The sequence below is a fragment of the Plectropomus leopardus genome, chromosome 21, assembly GCF_026936395.1.
Source record: "Plectropomus leopardus strain MGB_pleo_1.0 chromosome 21, ASM2693639v1, whole genome shotgun sequence".
NCBI lineage: Eukaryota > Metazoa > Chordata > Actinopteri > Perciformes > Serranidae > Plectropomus > Plectropomus leopardus.
Window position 1 is genome coordinate 26,493,244 of NC_142196.1, and position 18,506 is coordinate 26,511,749.

The 18,506-nt window shown below is 39.7% G+C and overlaps 1 protein-coding gene across 9 annotated transcripts in view; it reads left to right on the forward strand.

Moving 5' to 3' along the window:
• The window catches only part of tnikb (TRAF2 and NCK interacting kinase b), a 67,560-nt gene that overhangs the window by 26,080 nt on the left and 22,974 nt on the right, over window positions 1–18,506 (forward strand). For 3 of the 9 annotated variants that reach the window (XM_088071759.1, XM_088071754.1, XM_088071755.1), the window contains exons 10-21: window positions 670–845; window positions 958–1,024; window positions 2,165–2,363; window positions 3,990–4,106; window positions 5,570–5,656; window positions 7,756–7,953; window positions 9,936–10,274; window positions 12,921–13,085; window positions 14,529–14,768; window positions 15,787–15,890; window positions 16,776–16,891; window positions 17,936–18,027. In XM_088071759.1, the coding sequence (XP_087927885.1) occupies window positions 670–845; window positions 958–1,024; window positions 2,165–2,363; window positions 3,990–4,106; window positions 5,570–5,656; window positions 7,756–7,953; window positions 9,936–10,274; window positions 12,921–13,085; window positions 14,529–14,768; window positions 15,787–15,890; window positions 16,776–16,891; window positions 17,936–18,027 (1,900 nt within the window). The remainder of the gene's footprint in view (window positions 1–669; window positions 846–957; window positions 1,025–2,164; window positions 2,364–3,989; window positions 4,107–5,569; window positions 5,657–7,755; window positions 7,954–9,935; window positions 10,275–12,920; window positions 13,086–14,528; window positions 14,769–15,786; window positions 15,891–16,775; window positions 16,892–17,935; window positions 18,028–18,506) is intronic. The other 6 variants (XM_088071756.1, XM_088071757.1, XM_088071758.1 and 3 more) reach the window with 6 other exon arrangements.

Below are 18,506 nucleotides of genomic sequence, written 5' to 3' on the forward strand. Positions count from 1 at the left end.
CGCACACACACACACACACACACAGAGGTTTGCTGTGCACCTGCTCTGTGGTTATTATCCCGTCTCAGCATCGCTCTGCGGCTCCTCTGGACCTCATTATTTGCCACTTTCAGCAGGAATCTGGTTTCTGTGTGAAGGTGCAGTTTAGAGGATTAAAAATAACCTGGTTTAACCTGGAAAAACTGATTTTTTTTTTTTTGCACAAGTGCACCTTCAACTGGGAGTTTCTTGAAGTTGTGCATGTTGTACATCAGTGACACAAAGACAGAAAAAAAGAACAAAAAAAGAAGAACTTAACATAAAAGGCCTTTAATTCATGGGGCTAGAAACATAAGAAATACAATCCGTCTATGTGAGACAAAAATCGAAATTTTAAAGAAAGATGGAAGTGCAAAAAAACCCAATATATATATATATATATATATATATATACATATATAAATTTATTTATTTTTTGCACTCTGTCTTTCTTTAAAATTTCGATTATGTTTTTTTACAAAATACATTACTAGTGCTGCTACTGCCACTGTTACAAACTTGAAATTTTTTTGCATCTATTGATACTCAAGCACTATCATATGTTTATCATTTATGATTTAAGGAAATAAAGATGTGTGCAATCAATTATTATCAGTTATTTATCTAATGTGTGTGTGTGTGTGTGTCCAGGTCGAAGAAGTTTCAGTCGTTCATCGACAGCTGTCTGGTGAAGAGTCACAGTCAGAGGCCGAGCACCGAGCAGCTCCTCAAGCACCCGTTCATCAGGGACCTTCCCAACGAGCGGCAGGTCCGCATCCAGCTGAAGGACCACATCGACCGCACCAAGAAGAGGCGGGGGGAGCGAGGTGAGGCCGGCCGCACCCCCACTCGCTCACCTCACAGCTGCACGAAGCATTTTCAGATCATGTGTTGTTAACCTGAAGTGTGTGTGTGCATGTGTGTGTGTGTTTCCTCCAGATGAGACGGAGTACGAGTACAGCGGGAGTGAAGAGGAGGATGAAGAGAGGGACGTTGGAGAGCCCAGGTACGGCCGCTGCTCCTCAAATCACCCACATGGTTATTAGCTAAGATTAAAAGCCCCCCGGACACGTGGCTTCAAATAGCACGAATGCACATGTTTATATTAACCCTTTAGGGCGGCTTTAGTATCACACACACATGCACAAAATACGCTTGTCAAAATAAAGCTTTAAAAATATTATACATTAATATGATTTTCTTCTTTAATTGAGTTAATACTTCTACCAACATCAGTGCTAATTTAAAATATCAAATATTCATTAATTTTCAGAATTTTAACCCCTCAAATGCCAGGTTTTTGTCATGAGACCACTATGTTTTTAGATGAAAAAAAAAGGAATTATTTTCAATATACTACATACAAAGTATATTTTTTATTATCACAGCCTGTGATATGTTAATGATTGGTGGCAACATTGATTTTTATATATTATTATTTTTTGTGCAGTGTCAAATACTATAAATAATAATAGTAATACTAATATTAATAATAATTTAAATACCCTTTAAATGCCAGGTTTGTCACATGATGCTTCTGTGTTTTTAGATATCAAAAAAAAAACCCACAAGAATTGAATTATTTTCAATATACTACATGCTGAGTAGAATATTATTTTAGCTGCTGACAGTCTGGGATATGTCAGTGATCAGCAGCTACATTGACTGTGACAGATCACTGAGTGGTAATAACATGTATTTCCTCCATGAGCCAAATATGGTCAAAATGACCTCATCAGGTGGAAAATAGTCAAAATGACAAATTCAGAGTCAAAAGCCCAGAATGACACCCAGAAATAATACAAGTCCTGTTTTTCTGCTCTGATGGCTGTGGGATCAAAAATGTCAGTTTGAATGGGTTTCAATGGAGCATTTTTGGACCTGAACAGTCTGAATGTAACTATTTAGTTTCCACAGCGTATTTTAGACTTATTGTAGGAGCTGAGCTGCAAATTCACTGATTACACTCAAATACACAATCTGGACTACATTTAGGCCACATGCATCAACACACACACAGTTATCAGGAAATGAAAAATGAAAATAAAATGCACCAAACAGTCCCTAAAGGGTTAATTATAAATAAATAAATCCAGTAAAGATCCCTGTCTCCAGCATCAATCCTCTCTGACTGGTCCTCTTCCAGCTCCATCATCAACATTCCCGGTGAGTCCACCCTGAGGCGGGACTTTCTGCGCCTCCAGTTGGCCAACAAGGAGCGGTCGGAGCTGATCCGGCGCCAGCAGCTGGAGCAGCAGCAGAACGAGGAGCACAAGCGCCAATTGCTGGCGGAGAGGCAGAAACGTATCGAGGAGCAGAAGGAGCAGAGGAGACGGCTGGAGGAGGTAACTTGACGTCTGTTATCTGCTGCGACATGTGAGACACCACTGCATCAACGACACGCAGACGTGTTCGTACGATATCCTCGGAAAATGCATGAGCAACAGTGTGTATGATATAAGAATTAACGCTCCACCAATAATTTTATGTCCTTAACGTGCAGTTATGCAAATAAGGTCCAATTTTTGAGGTTAAGTTTAGAGGTCGACCGATACTGTTTTTTCAAGGCCGATACAGATACCAATTATAAGTACCTAATGAAACCGATAAGTGATATTTGGATACGATATGCTTTTACAATAAAAATGAAAATATTTCTCTAGAAATTTAGGATGTTTAATCAAAACTGAAATGCTCAATATCATATATAGCAAGTTCCCTGCAACTTAGTAAAACAACAAGTAAAAGTTCCCCTCATGCTGACACCTTATTTGCACTTTTAGATTAATTAATTTCATCTGCTATAATTAAAATAAAATGCAGATACAAACAAAATGCCAAATATTGGCCCCACTACAATATACACTATATATCGTGTATCGCGATACAGCCTAAAATATAGGCTGTGAGTCTCATTAATTACTAATAATCGGTATCACTGTGATTTATTTGATTATAACATAACATACTTTAACTCTATACTTAACTTTATTTAACATTTTACAAGTATTTTATTAAACTTTATTATAACATTAAGTTATATAACTTTATTTTATGGCAGTAGCTGTAAATGTAGATTATTTAATTATTTTGTATTTTAGTAGTTTACAGTAGTTTAGAGGAGAGTTCCAAATATCAAGATATATATTGTGTATCATGATATAGCCTAAAAATATTGTGATATTACTTTTAAGCCATATTGCCCAGCTCTGTTTCAAAATAAAAGCTCAATGGGTTCCGCTTTGATTTATTTAATTATAACAATACTTTATTTAACTTTTACTTTATTTAAAATTCTAACAGTATTTTATTAAACTTTATTATACCCGTAGTTGATGTAACTTCATTTTATGGCAGCAGCTTCTTTATTTGTAACTGTAGTTCATTTAATAATTTTGTATTTTAGTAGTTTAGCGGAGAGTTCAAAATATCGAGATATATATTGTGTATTGCGATGAAACCTAAAAATATCGTTTTTGGAGAACTTCCACATTAGCACAACTTAACACGCTAACTCTAGAGGCATTAATTATACGCTATGAAAAAAGCAAAAATAGCAGCCGCGACAAACTCCTTTGTCTTTAAAACTTTCTGCCACTGTTGTTGTGGAAGTTTATCAGACTGCTGTTGACTTCACCTTTTGCCATTTTTAACGTTTTTAGAAACTGACAGAGACGCAGAGTTCGTCTAAACCGGCGAATCACCTCGACGTCACACGTGATAACTGAGAACGACCGTTTTATCCTGCGGTTGTTTTCACCTTTCAGGAACATCTCAGCTTCGATTATTAAACCGCTCGTCTTTCACGCTTAACACCTGCGATATTAGCACCTCAGCTCATCCAAATGGCAGGGAAACACACCTGGTGTGCACAAACAACACACACACACACACACACACACACACACACACACACACACACACACACACGGTGCTGAAGCGTTGTTGTTGTTTTGTTAAATCTCTTCCAGCAACAACGCCGAGAGCGCGAGATGAGGAAGCAGCAGGAGCGAGAGCAGAGGAGGAGGTACGAAGAGATGGAGCAGCTCCGCCGAGAGGAGGAGAGGAGGCACGCAGAGAGGGAGCAGGTGGGAACACACCTGACACACACCTGACACACGTCACATCACAGGTGTCGTCCAGAGGGGCGGGGCTTAGCTCCACTCAGAAAAACTCTTTGCTCGGCTCACGATGTCGCCTCTCGTCCTCCTTCATTTTTCCTCTGTCTCTCCTTGTTTGATCCAGAATATGATGTTTAGTGCGACTTTATTCACCACATAACATGAATAATTCAATCTGAGGAGTTACAAAATGATTCAAAAAAGCTGAAAATGAAATTCTGTCACTTGAAAATTTATATATATTTTTGAACTTTTTCTAGCTTAGTTCATCTCGAGCATGTAGACCGAAAAAAATTGCCCCAAAAAATCCAAACAAACAAAAACATACAACCAACACAAAAAAATACAAAGCAAACAAAGACACAAGAAAATGACCTGAAAATTTTCAACCAAGAAATAAAACTACCCAAGAGAGTAAAACAAAAAGAAAAACAAATCAAGTACACAAACACAGATAAAAAATGCATGAAACACTAAAATAAGAGTACTCATTTAAACCTGAAACTGAGGAAATGACACCACAAGGAAACACCAGAGGCACGATAAAAAAAGATTTAAAAATAAATAATAATAATAATAAATGAACATTTAAAAAGAATCTCAAAAAAAGACATTTTTGGAGGAAGGAAAAAAAACAGATTTTGTTTGCTGTTTGCTGGTCAGCGAATGTTTTACCACAGATTACACGGTGCAGTTATTTTACACCACCTCCTAAAATACTAATAAGTATTAGATAAAATGTAAATGAAACATGTGCTTAACACTTATAGGTTCATAAGACACCAAAACTGCTGTTGCTGCAGTCAAATAATTCATCACATTTCATGTCATTAAAAGGATAAAAAAATGTACAGCTCGGTTGTAAACAAGAAATTCTGCCTTCTTTCTCGAGCTTGAACAACAAAATATAACAAGAAGCGCGACTCAAATCATCCAACCAAAGAAAATCTGCACAAATTGATGACATTTTAGTAAAAGAAGTCATCATAAACAGAAAAACAAAGCAAAAAATCATTCTCAATGTGGCCCACATCGCACAACAGACAGAATCCATTATCTCATATTACATTATAACAGAGGAGACTTGCATGACTGACAGTTAACTTTTCTTACAGTTCAACACTTTTAAGGCACTACTTTTCCAGGCGTAGATTTCTGCCTCCTGCACAGCTGATTTCACGCTGATGTCTCGTTGCTCGGCTAATTACGGCCCCCTGCTGCTCCTCTCTCTTTATCTCCCCCCGTCTATTTCTGACTAAATCCCTGCTTTCACACCTCTTCAATAAATCTACTTTGCTCTGTCCTCCGTCTCTTGATTTCCTGCTCTGCTGATGTCACTGGTTGCCTGGGCTCCCGTTTGCTTCTGGCCTGCCTCGGTGCGTTCTGATTGGCTGTGTCTCTTGCTGCTGCCGGGGTTGCTGGTTGGTTAGGAGTACATCCGTAGGCAGCTGGAGGAGGAGCAGAGGCAGCTGGAGATCCTGCAGCAGCAGCTCCTGCAGGAGCAGGCCTTACTGCTGGTAAACATCTCACACACACACACACACACACACACACACACACACACACATGCAATGATTAAATCATGGGACAGGTCTGCAGAACAACTTCTTGTTTTTGAGACAACAGTGACAAAAGTTTCCATGACAACAGCTCAAAGGCTGGTGACCATGGAAACAGCATGGGTACCAGGACTCGTGGAGGACGTGGCGAGCGTTTGTTTTGTGTTTGTTATTTACGCAAAGAATTCACAAAGGCGATCGATACTCGATCGATGCCGAGACAAGACAGAATCACACGTCATCTCCACAAAAAAAAAGTTAACAAACATCAGATCAATAAATTCTCAGAGCGGCGGGCGTGACAGTCGATATCTGACGGCGCTGAAATAAACACTTCACTCAGCTTCATTGTTCACGATGACGTTTTCATCCTTATTTCAATGACATGAAACCAGACAGCCTGTGTGCCGGGTGTTTAACCCTTTGAAATCTGGGTCGGCATCAGTTATTTTGTGCTGCATTCAAGGTACAAGGTAGATTTATTTGTCATTTTTTTGTCAAATTTTAAAAAGCCTGTCCAAGAAAATATCATTAAAAGTATCCTAATTTAAATTTTTTATGAACTTTTTAGAGTTTTTTTTTTTTTTTTTTTGCTAATTTTCAGGTAATTTTCTTTCTTTTTTGTTTTTCTTGGTAAGTTTTGGGTCATTTTTTAAAAAATTATTTGCTCCTTGTTTTCTCTGCATGTTTTTTTTTTTTAAAAAAAGCCATCAAATTCACTTAGGTTTAAAAGAGTTAAAATCATGTCTGACTGTCCTCTCTGAAAACACACACACAGGGGCTGCTGAACGTTCACACACAGCTCAGAAATGCCAGACCTCTGAACCTGACGAGGCGCTGCGAGAAACATGCAAAGACAAGTTTGGCATTTGTCAAGTTTGTCTCCACAATGAGAACTTGTGAAAACGTTTCATAACACGCATAAAGAAACCCGTGTCCTCTCAAGTAATTAATAAAGTGAATATTACCTGATATATGGGGTTAAACACAAATCTTTGTCTTTTATTTGTGATTGGACCGTTGTCATTTTTTTCCTGCTTTCCGTATGTCGAAGCCTCCTGTCAAACAGAGTCTGCACTTTTCTTTTACAGCAGAGGCCACGGATATTGTGTTTTCAGTTGTCTGTCCATCCCATTTTTATGAGGCGGTATCTCAAGAACAACTTCAGTGATTTTTTTTTCTTCAAATTTGGCACAAACGAACCCAACAATTAACTGATATGATTGTGATGGTCAAAGGTCACCTTGAATACTTCTCATATTCCTGTATGCGATATTTCTAGGACATTGTGAAAGATTTTTTTTTTTTTCAAATTTGGCACAAACGTCCACATGGACTCAAGAATGAATGAGTAAAATTTGGTGGATAAAGGTCAAGGTCACCTTTAACTTTTTACTGTTGTTGTCTCATTCTCGTGTATGTGATATCCCCAAAACACCTTGAGTTTTTTTTTCTTTAAATTTGGCACTAACATCCACTTTGTCAAGTATGACCCTTATTAGAATTTTGAGGTTGAAAGGTCAAGGGCAAAGGTCATTGCGCCCTCATATGGCACATTCTTGTTAATATGGCATCTCAAGAACACCTCTTGAAATTTTCTTCAAATTTTGGCACATACGTCCTTGTCTGTCTCATTCCCTTGGGCTTGACATGGCAAGGAAAACTTGTGGGAAATTTCATTAAATTTGACACAAACATCCACTTGGACTCAACATTGATTTGATTATAATTAAGTGGTCAAAGGTCAAAAGTTACTGTGACCTTATATCTTGTTTCATCAAAGCGTAGCTCAAGAAGTCCTTGAGGGGATTTCCCCAAATTTGGCACAAACATCCACCTGAATGAACTAAAGAGAATTTGGTGGTTGAAGGTCAAAGTAACTGTTACCACACAAAACATATTTTGGCCATTATTTAAGAATTCATGCACTAATTATGACAAAAAAGCACACAAATGTCTTAAAGGATGAAATTATGAAATATGTTTCATGGACATGCACTCGCAGCTCATATTTCTCCGGGTGTTGACCTCTCTTCTGTGTTGTCTCTGCTGTGCAGGAGTACAAGAGGAAGCAGATTGAGGAGCAGCGGCAGGCGGAGCGGCTGCAGAGGCAGCTGCAGCAGGAGCGAGCGTACCTGGTGTCGCTGCAGCAGCAGCAGCAGGAGCCGCCGCGGCCGCCGCAGGACAAGAAGCAGCTGTACCACTACAAGGACCAGGCGCCCGGCAGCAACGACAAACCCGCCTGGGCTAAAGAGGTAACCTGCGTGACCTGAGACTCACACACTGGGACAAAAATAACAATTCATTACACTTTTTACTAAACAGAAACTTTGGCAATTTGATTCAGGAAACTTCTGTAGTAAAGAATCATTTTTCGTGATCCATGTATGGTAATGTGTCTGGTTTCAAGACACTTTTTTCTAAAACAATCAGTATTCACTTTTCAAGGATAGACAAACTGCACTGCAAAATTTAAGAAATACTTCAGATTTTTTGCTCATTTACAGTCAAACATTAGATTTTTTTTTGCAGATCGTTATTTTTTCCATTTATATTTTATTAAATGTTTTTATTAATTTGTTTTTACTTAAACAGTGTCATTAAATAATTTAACTCTTAACATATAAATATAAAACAAATCACTAAATATAATAATAAATAACTAATAATATAATAATAACAGAAAATACACCAATAATTAATAATAAAATAAAATAATTAAAAAAACAAATCAAGCACATTAAATTTTAAATGCAAATTTTAAATTATCAATATGTACAATAAAATTCATTTATAAGCATTGCTTCATAAAATGATTGCATTAATAAATGAAACATGAATATAACAATAAACATAAAAACAATTACATATTATTGATAAGTCTAAAATCAAGAAAACAAATAAAATTAAAATAGAAAATTGAGTTTTTTTGAGTTCTTTCAGAAACACGTAAAAAAATTAAATGTGGAATTTTATAAAAATCCAAACTTAATGCACTTTTTTACTTTAAAAAAAAAAGATTGTTTAAAGACTGATTAATGAATAAGACTACATGCTGTCAAAGCTTTAAATAAAAAAACCTTTTTATCAACACACACACACACACACACACAGAGGTTCAAAGGCAGCTCTGCTAACGTGTGTGTGTGCACACACACTCAGGTGAATCACTGCAAACAAAACAAAAGACATGTTTGCGCGAGAGAACGAGTCGACGCCCTCAGACTGAAACAGCTGCTCAGCCGTGATGACAAAGCTGAGTCAGCAGTAAAGTGGCGCTTTTCATTCACGAGAACGTAAACACACCCGAAAACACTCTGACTGGTGTAAGAGGCTTTTTAAAGGCCTGCAGAGGTTAACAGTGTTTAACAGAGTTTTCTGTCCTCCAGGTCTCAGCTGGTCTTTTCCTGCAGTGGAGTCGCTCTCATCTGTAGAGACGCTTGAAATAACTGCTTTCTGATTTGTATTTTTTTAGGTGCTTCAACGGGACGCTGATTTACGAGCTGTGAAATTCCTCCTGTGTGTGTTTCATGTGATACGAATGCAGAGTTTCACTCCAAAAGCAGCACACAGTTATCAGAGCTGTTAGTATCTGAAACTGGAATCTCCGTCACGTGATGTTAGGATTAATATGTTTGAATACACAATGCATGATGGGAGCTTTCACTGTGGCTCATGAGGCTTTACACAACAATTTGGAGTGAAACTCTTATTTGTGTTGTTTTTGCTTCACAAATCCTCTTGCAGCCGCTTTTAAATTGGCCTCTAAACCAGAAAAGGGAGAGATACCTACAGGAAACTGTTAAAAGTTGAAATTTTAAATATATGTAGTATGTAAATATATATGTGTATATATATTACTTGTATAAAAATCAATGTTGCTGATAATCATTGACACAATCCAGGATAAAATTCTGAAAATTAATGAATATTTGATTTTTATGATTAGGGCTGATGTTGGTTAACGAGACAAAAATAGAAAATCATATTGATGTTTTTTTTTTTTTTTTAAAGCTTGATTTTAAAAAGTACATTTTCTTCAAGGGTTAAACACAAACCAGTCCGATCTTTTTATTTTTTCAGTCAAAAACAGACAGAAAACAGAAGTGAGTTGCTGTCAGTTTTGCTGAGGTTTAAATTGAAATATGGCTGCCAGGGGGCGTGCTGCATCACAAACGCCGCCTCGTTGTTTCCTGCGTTCACCTGCTGTCTCTCGAACACTCACCTCGCCCTCCAGGTGATGCGTCGCGCTCAGAGCAACTCGCCTCGTATCCCTCCAAAGAAATACCACTCCTTCAGGGAGCCGCGGGAGGTCGACATCAACAACCTCCTCTTGCTCCCCGGGTACAAACCTCGCCGCCGCCCCCCCTCCTACCCCGCCCACGTCAGTCCTTCCAGGGAACACCTCAACATGCCTCGAATCCGAGTCACCTGCGTCCCCGAGTCCTCTCGGCAGGGGGCGCACCACCAGGGCCCCCACAAGAGCCCCAGGAGGATCCCCAACAGAGGCTACAGCAGGAGCCCCGACTCCAGGGGCCGGAGCCCCGACTCCAGGGGCCGGAGCCCCGGGCGCCGGGTCAGTTGGAGGATGAACAGACTCTCCGCTCCTCGTCTTCTCCTCTCTGCTCCTGCAGTGTTTCGGGCTGACTCACTAACCGCCTGCTGGACGCGTTTAATCACTTTTTCGTATTTTGATTTCTCTAACCAGGTGGACTCTCACACATTAACCCCGCGCTGGCTGCGGACTCTTTCTTCTTTTCTCCATCTCAGCCTTTCTCACAGGGATCTTTGGATTAACTTTCCTCTTTGATCGCTTCCAAAACTAACTCCCACCTCCCGAGTAAAATCACCGAATCATATTTTTCTTATTGAGAGTCTGCAGCGGTGCGAGCACATTCAAAATACTGTCAACTTTTAACTGCGGTTTTCTCGCACGTGGAAGTGTGATGGGATCATTTCTCTAACAGGTGCTAACTCTTTCAGCTCAGACTAACATCAGATTAATCCTGCAGGCTTTGTTTCCGTTACAGGTCCTTTGAGTTTCGATATTTTGTGTTTATTTGTTCAATTTAACCCGAAAGCAGAGATGCTCAACTTACTTTGCCTGGGGGCCGTTTTTGTAAATGACAGGAGGCCAGGGGCCAGTCGCAGGAGCCCCATACATGGTTTTAAGATTGTAGGATGTTTCTTGAAATTTAGGACATTTTGTAGGATTTTAGGACATTTCTTAGATTTTTGACATTCCTTGGATTTTTGGAAATTTCTCAGTTTTTAGGACGTTTCTAGGATTTTAGGTCATTACTAGGACTTAAGAACATTTCTCAGCTTTTATGACATTGCCAGCATTTAGGATTTTTTTTAGCATTTTAGGCTGTCTCTAAGATTTTAGGACATTAGAGTCTTAGCTAGGACCTCTGCCGAGGGATCCTCCACTGGCACTTTTTTGATAAACAAGCTCTATTTTGATGCACCCTGACACCGTTTGGATACTAAAAGCACAAAAACGATTCACAGTGTGAATAACTTTACTTTTATTGTGAATTATAAATTGTTTTTCGGGCCCTCGGCACCTCGTCAGGCTGTACGTTGAGTATCGCTGCCCTACACACTTCACACACGTGTTACCTTTTAGTTTTGTGTTGAATGTAAGTGAAGTCACACGAGTTAAATGCAGGTCAGCGCTCCATATTTGAACTCTGCAGGTTTTCTTGTCATCATAAATTAAGGCCAAACAGCTGGCAGTCCTCCCCGGTGTACACACACACACACACACACACACACACACACACACACACACACACATATACACATTTAGGGCAGATCTCCAGGCCTGCCCTCTGGTGGCAGCACGGTGGACTGATGTAGGGCAGCTGTAGCTATTATCAGTCTCTCTCCCTCTGGACACTGAACACACACACACACACACACACACACATAGAAACACTGTGCACAGATAGGTCTACCCTCATCTCAGCCCTCCCAGGATTTTCCCTCCAAGCCTCAGAGGACGAAATATTTCCATCACACACGGCGTTCACGGTGCTCCACTCCAAAAACAGGAAACACAGCCGTCATCAAAGCACCCACGAGGTGACGTCTGCAGCCTTTTTCCAAATTAACGAGAACTGAAACATGCTGCTTTTGGAAATGACTGACTACACCAGTGACTGTGAATTTCTCATTCAGTCACTCTGACACATTTAACCACCAAGAGCTTTATTACAAAAGGACCAACTATTGAGAATATTCAGTCTGTCAGCAGCACTTTAATTAAAACGTGGCGTTTCCTTTGACTCCGTCCTCTTAGTTCAAATCCTTCCGACTGAAAGAAAAATGACTTTTCATTCCCCCTTTTTCACGTCTAGTTTTCACCTGACGTCATGGCCTTTGATGCATTTAGTCACAGTATGAAGACATTATTATAACATCCGTCCAGTAAACATCTTCAGACCAAAAGGAGTCAGACGTCTTTGTTCAAAAGCGGCTAAAATGTGATTGTAAAGTTTAAAAAACACAATTTCAGGCTGTGTTTTAAGGTGTAGGCGCGCTATAATGCCTGAAACAAACACCTCCCAAAAAATCATAAAATTATAACAGAATATTAAGGCCATTGTAAGTAAAATTAATAATTATAATATTAATAAAAAAAAATTAAAAAAAAACAAATCCCGGTCTGGGGGACGGAGGAAAAAACTCAGAAATATGATAAATGAATGATACTTTATACTTTAGTTGTTTTTTTGCCTGCAAATAACCAAAATTACATTTTTAATGGGTGCTGATCTGGAAAACCGACGGCTGTAAAATGTCCCGTAACACGTCGACATGTAATTTTGCGTTTACTATTTTTGTCATTTTTCAACATGAAAAGCAGTGTAGAGCAACTTAAATTTGGTCTGAGAATATGAAAACAAAGTAGTGTTGTAGATATTAAAACTCACCAAAGAGCAAAGCGAGGTAGTTTTTATTTCTGCATTAAAAAAAATAAGTTTTGTGAGAGAAAATCACCTTCAGCTCAACTCAAATAACTTTTACAACAATATTTGAAGTGTTTTTCATACACTTTTATTTAAGTCTAGAGATCCAACATCAAAACACAACTCATTATAGACAGATGAAATCAAACTGAGTTAAAGCGTCTCCACACACTCCACTGCATGCTGAGAGTGACTGAGGTCTGATGTGTGTGTGTGGTGTGTGTGTGTGTGTGTGTGTGTGTCAGGTGGAGGAGTATTATAAGATGAACAGACAGACTTCTCCTGCATTGCAGCACAAAGTCTCCAACCGGATCTCGGACCCGTCGCTGCCGCCGCGCTCCGAGTCCTTCAGCAGCGGAGGCATCCAGCAGGCCCGGACCCCGCCCATGCACCGCTCCGTCGAACCACAGGTGTGTGTCCTGCTGCAGCTTAATAATGTGGGTGTGTGAATGTGTGTGTGTGAGAGAGAGCATGTGACACAAACGTCCATCCCACAGGGTGCGATCACAGTTGGAGTTTGGTTTGTGTGGAAGCAGAAAAAGGATCGATACCTCCAAAGCGTGAGGAGAAACTCTGCAGGAAAATTTAAAAAATCGTTGTCAGAAGTCACAGGTGGAGCTTGAAACCAAAGGTGGATAGTCGCCATCCCATCAGTGATGCAAAAACTGCAGAAGAATGATTTTTGTGGACATCATGTAAAGACAGAGTCAGGGAGCTTCTATTGTGGTGCGTTTCTTTGCAGATGATGCAGCTCTGTTTGTTTCATCACACCTGAGCGTAAAGCAGCTCAGACAAAAGACATCACTTGCAAGTCTTTTTTGTAAAGCAGTAGTTTCCTTTTCTGTTTTGGCCCCAAATGAAAAGTTTTAAGTGTTAAAAGGGTCAAAATGAGGGTAAGATGATAAGTAGGAGAGTCTGATGACGGCGGATGTTGAATCGGACTGTTGTGGTAAAAATGCAGCTGAGTGTGAAGACAAAGTTTTGGATTTATCAGTCAGACGAAACTCCATCTCAGGGAGAATCTTCTTTTCGTTTTTTGTGTTTGTTTGTTTTGCCCTGTGAATTTCACCCGGCTGTTGTAAACTGAGGAGGCAACTGAGGGATACTGAACCCTTTCAATCCTGAAAAGATTTCTTCAAAAATCACCAAAAATAGTAATAATTTAAAAAAATATGCCAAAATATTTCCCTAAAATCATCAAAACAACAAAATTCTTAAAAAATTGCCAAAAAAAAAAAAAAAAATCAAACAGAAAACAATGGTAAAAATCTTTTAAAGATCATGTGCCTGCAGCGGTTTTGGAAGGCATGTGTACATCTGAAGTCTGATTAAACTGAATTGAATATACTTTACTTCAAACACTTAAAAAATATATTTAATGCATATGAACAAAAATGATGATAATATTAATAATAATAATGTACATACATTTCAGATTCTAAATAAGCAAGAATAACTCACATTTCATGTCCGAAAAGGAGCAGGAAGACGCACAGTGCTCGTCTGGTTGGATCCTAACCCGTTAACACTCGGTTATAAACTAAATCTCCGGCCTTTGTTTTCACTCGGTTCAGTCGCTCTCTGAGCGGAGGTTACAGGCTTGTGTTTTCACGGTTGTTAAAGGAAATGCTGAACCGAAGGCGCGAACAGTGTTTGAAGGTGTCTGTTGTGAACGCACCCTGAAGCATGTGCTTCATACCTTCCTCTCCTCCTCTTTCACCTCCTCTCTCTCTCCTCCTCCTGACTCCATCACTCTGTGTGAACGCAAATCCTGATCCTGCTCTTCCTCCTCACTCCTGCCTGTTTCCTGCTCTCGTGTGTGTGTGCGTGCGTGTGTGTGTGTGTGTGTCCAGATGGCCCACCTGGTGCAGGTGAAGAGTCACGGTCTGTCAGGCTCCCAGTCTCTGTACGACCCCCACGGCGTGTCCTCCTCCTCGGCGTCGCCCTCCCCCTCCCGGCCTCCCATGCCCCGGCAGAACTCCGACCCCACCTCCGACACCCCTCCTCCCCCGCCCCTCTCCCGCCTGGCGCCCCCCCTCGACAAGCTGGACCGCAGCTCCTGGCTGCGGCAGGACGACGACATGCCCCCGAAGGTCTCTGCATGCCCCGACCCGTGTGTTTTTGTCAGAGTGTCGCGTGTGTGTGTGTGTTTGTGTGTGTGTTTTAGCTCCTGTGGCTTTTCTTTGTCTAAATGCTGTTTTTGGTTTCTTGTCGATGTTCAGGTTTTACTGTCTGTTCAGTTTCTGTGTCTATTGGTGATTTATACATGTGTAAACATACATTAAGGATGTCCCGATCTGATCATGGCAGTTTTTGAGTGATCAGTATCGGGAATATTTAGCTCGTAGAGTAATCTGATACTTTCTTTTATGTCAGCTGTCACATATGTGTTTATTAATTTAAAGTATAACATCACAGCGTACAGCCTTCGTCAATAATCCTCCACTCAGCTGTCTCTAGGGGGTTATAGATTTGCGCAAACCGAGATTTTTAAAATGTAGCAGAAACAAGTATATAAATATTAAAGGGAGGGTTTTTCATTTTGTACTTTATTTCATATAATGATAATAATAATAATAATAGTAACAACAACAACAACAACAACAATAATAATAATAATAATAATAATAATAATAATAATAATTATTATTATTATTATTATTATTATTATTATTAAATTATGATATTATAAATTTTTTATTATTTTATTTAAAAGGGACCATTATACATATGTTTTTTGTAATTTTTAGAACATATGATGGAATCTGATTGCATATGCCGTAGCTGTGACTAAAGTGAAATACATATTAACATTTTAAAACAATGAAAATTAGTAGGTCTGTCATGATAATTCTGTAATTGACGGGAGAAGTTGCAGTTCTGCTGCCTCACCACTAGATGCTGCTAAATCCTGAATACTGGACCTTTAATTTATTTGGTCCCAGCAGCTCAAAACTGTTACAATAATGTTTTTACTTTCAGTTCTGGACCAAGTCTTACTGAGCGATGCAGATTTTGTCCCACAGGGAGTCGGCTCTGTTAGAAAGTCTGTGTTGGAGACAGTCTGATTTAAAAACATGAACTCAGACGGTTCTGCTGTGTGTTTGTCAGGTTCCTCTGAGGACGACCTCCATCTCTCCTGCTCTGGTCAGGAAGCACTCTCCTGGAAACGGACCCGGCCTGGGAACTCGTCCTGGAGCTCCCATACGGGCAAGGTACTTAAACACAGTATTATCATCCAAAAAACACTTAACCCTTAGGGAAAGTTTGGAGCGATTTATTTGAGTGTAATCAGTGAATTTGCAGCTCAGCTCCTACAATAAGTCTAAAATACACTGTGGAAACTAAATAGTTACATTCAGACTGTTCAGGTCAAAAAATGCTCCATTGAAACCCATTCAAACTGACATTTTTGATCCCACAGCCATCAGAGCAGAAAAACAGGACTTGTATTATTTCTGGGTGTCATTCTGGGCTTTTGACTCTGAATTTGTCATTTTGACTATTTTCCACCTGATGAGGTCATTTTGACCATATTTGGCATATGGAGGAAATACATGCTATTTCCACTAGGTGACCTGTCACAGTCAATGTAGCTGCTGATCAAAGGCAAATGTGCATGTAGTAATATGCATGTAGTATTTAAAGGGTTAGAATTCTGAAAATTAATGAATATTTGATATTTATGATCAGGGTTGATGTTGGTTAAAAAATGAACTCAATGAAAGTGAAAAATAATGTTAATGTATAATATTTTTTCCAGCCTGATTTTGAAAAGCACATTTGATACTAATGTGTGTAATAATGAAGGATTAATAGTAAATGTTGTGAAGTAAAAAGTACAATATTTCCCTCTGAAATGTAGTGGAATAGAAGTATAATGTACTGCAAGATGGAAATATTCAAGTACAAGTACCTTCAAATAGTACTTAAGCTCAGTGTTTGTTTGTCTGATGCAGCACACTTCACACAGTGTAAGCAAAACACACACACACACACATACACGCACACACACACACACGGCTCTGTGGAAACGCAGGTGTGATGATTTCAGCAGTTTCCCGCATGAATGAGACAGCGCTGTGTTTGTGTTGCTGTAGCAACCCCGACCTGCGGAGGACCGACGTTTCCATGGATACGCCCATAAAGAGGACGAGCAGCGGCAGCTCCTCCAGCTCCAGCACCCCCAGCTCCCAGGGAGGCTCCAACGAACGAGGTGCGCGCACACACACACACACACACACACACACACACACACACACACACACGTTTGTTCTTGCATACTTGTGAGGACCGTTGGTCATGTGACGCCTCCCCCGGTGATAGACGTCCTAAGACCCAAAAATGTCCTCAGTTTCTCAAAATGTCTTGCGTTTGTGAATAATTGATGTACTCAACTTCCAAAAAATGCTGTCACCCTCCAATATGTCTCCACTTTCGCCAATGTCCCTGATTTTCACAAATGTCCTGACAATCCAATAAAATGTCCTTACCTTCCAAATACTCTCCAACCTCCAAAAATGTCTTCACTTTACAAAATGTCCTTAATTTAAAAAAAAAATTCTCTAGTAATTTCTAGTCTTTGTCAGTTTCCCAAAAATCCCCCAATTTCTAATATTGGCTAAACTACCTAAAAATGTCCTTCTTTTCCACATGTGTCCTCCCTCTCTTAAAATGTCTTTCCTTTCCTGAATGATCCATGTCCTCTCTTTCTTAAAAAATGTCTTCACCTTCCAAAAGTGTCCCACGTTTGTCTTACGTCCTTACTCCTAAAATTGATTTTCTTTTCAAAATGTCCTCACGATTCAAAAATGTCCTCATCTTCCAAAAATGTCCTTATTTTCCTGAGATGTCTTCAATGTAAAATAAAAAACTTCCCTCAGCCTCCAAAAATGTCTCAACTTTTAAAAAATGTTAAATTATTTTCCACAAATGTCCTCACCCTCCTGAAATGTCTTTTCTCTCCAAAATGCCCCCACTTTTCAAAAATGTCCTTACTCTCCTGAATGATAGATGTCCTCAATTTCCAAAAAATGTTCCCATTTTCCAAAAATGTCCTCAGCCTTTAAAAATGTCTCCACTTGTCAAAAATCTTTTTGTACAAATGTTTCCCCACTTTTTAAAAAATGTCTCAAGTTTCCAAAATCTTCACAAAGGTTGACAAATGTCCTCATTCTTTATTGTATGTGTGTGTCTGCATGTTTGTGTGTACGTGTGTGTGTGTGTGTGTGTGTGTGTGTGTGTGTGTGTGTGTGTTCAGGTAATTCAGCTGCTAAGATCGACGGCTCGTCACTTTCTTCCCACGAGACCAAAGATGACGGCAGAGAGGTGACACGACCCAGCAGGCCTGCAGTGAGTACACACACGCACACACACACATATGCAGACACACGTACACACACACACATATGCAGACACATACCAACACAAACACATATCTGACACACACGCACACACACACACATATGCTGATGAACACACTTTATGCAGACACACGCACGCACACACACACACACACACACACACAGACATATGCAGACACGCACACATGCACACACGCGCACATTTGCAGACACACACACATATGTGCATGCATATATTATATGTAGATATACACACACACAAGCACATGCATATATGCAGACACTATGCAGAGAAACACATGCACACACACACGCATATGTGTGTGCATATATTATATGCAGACATACACACACACACACTCCTATGCAGATACACACACACACACACACACACACACACACACTCTTCTCTCTGCACTAACCTCTCTGCTGTCCATGTTGACTCTCTCTTCCTCTCATCCTGTCCTT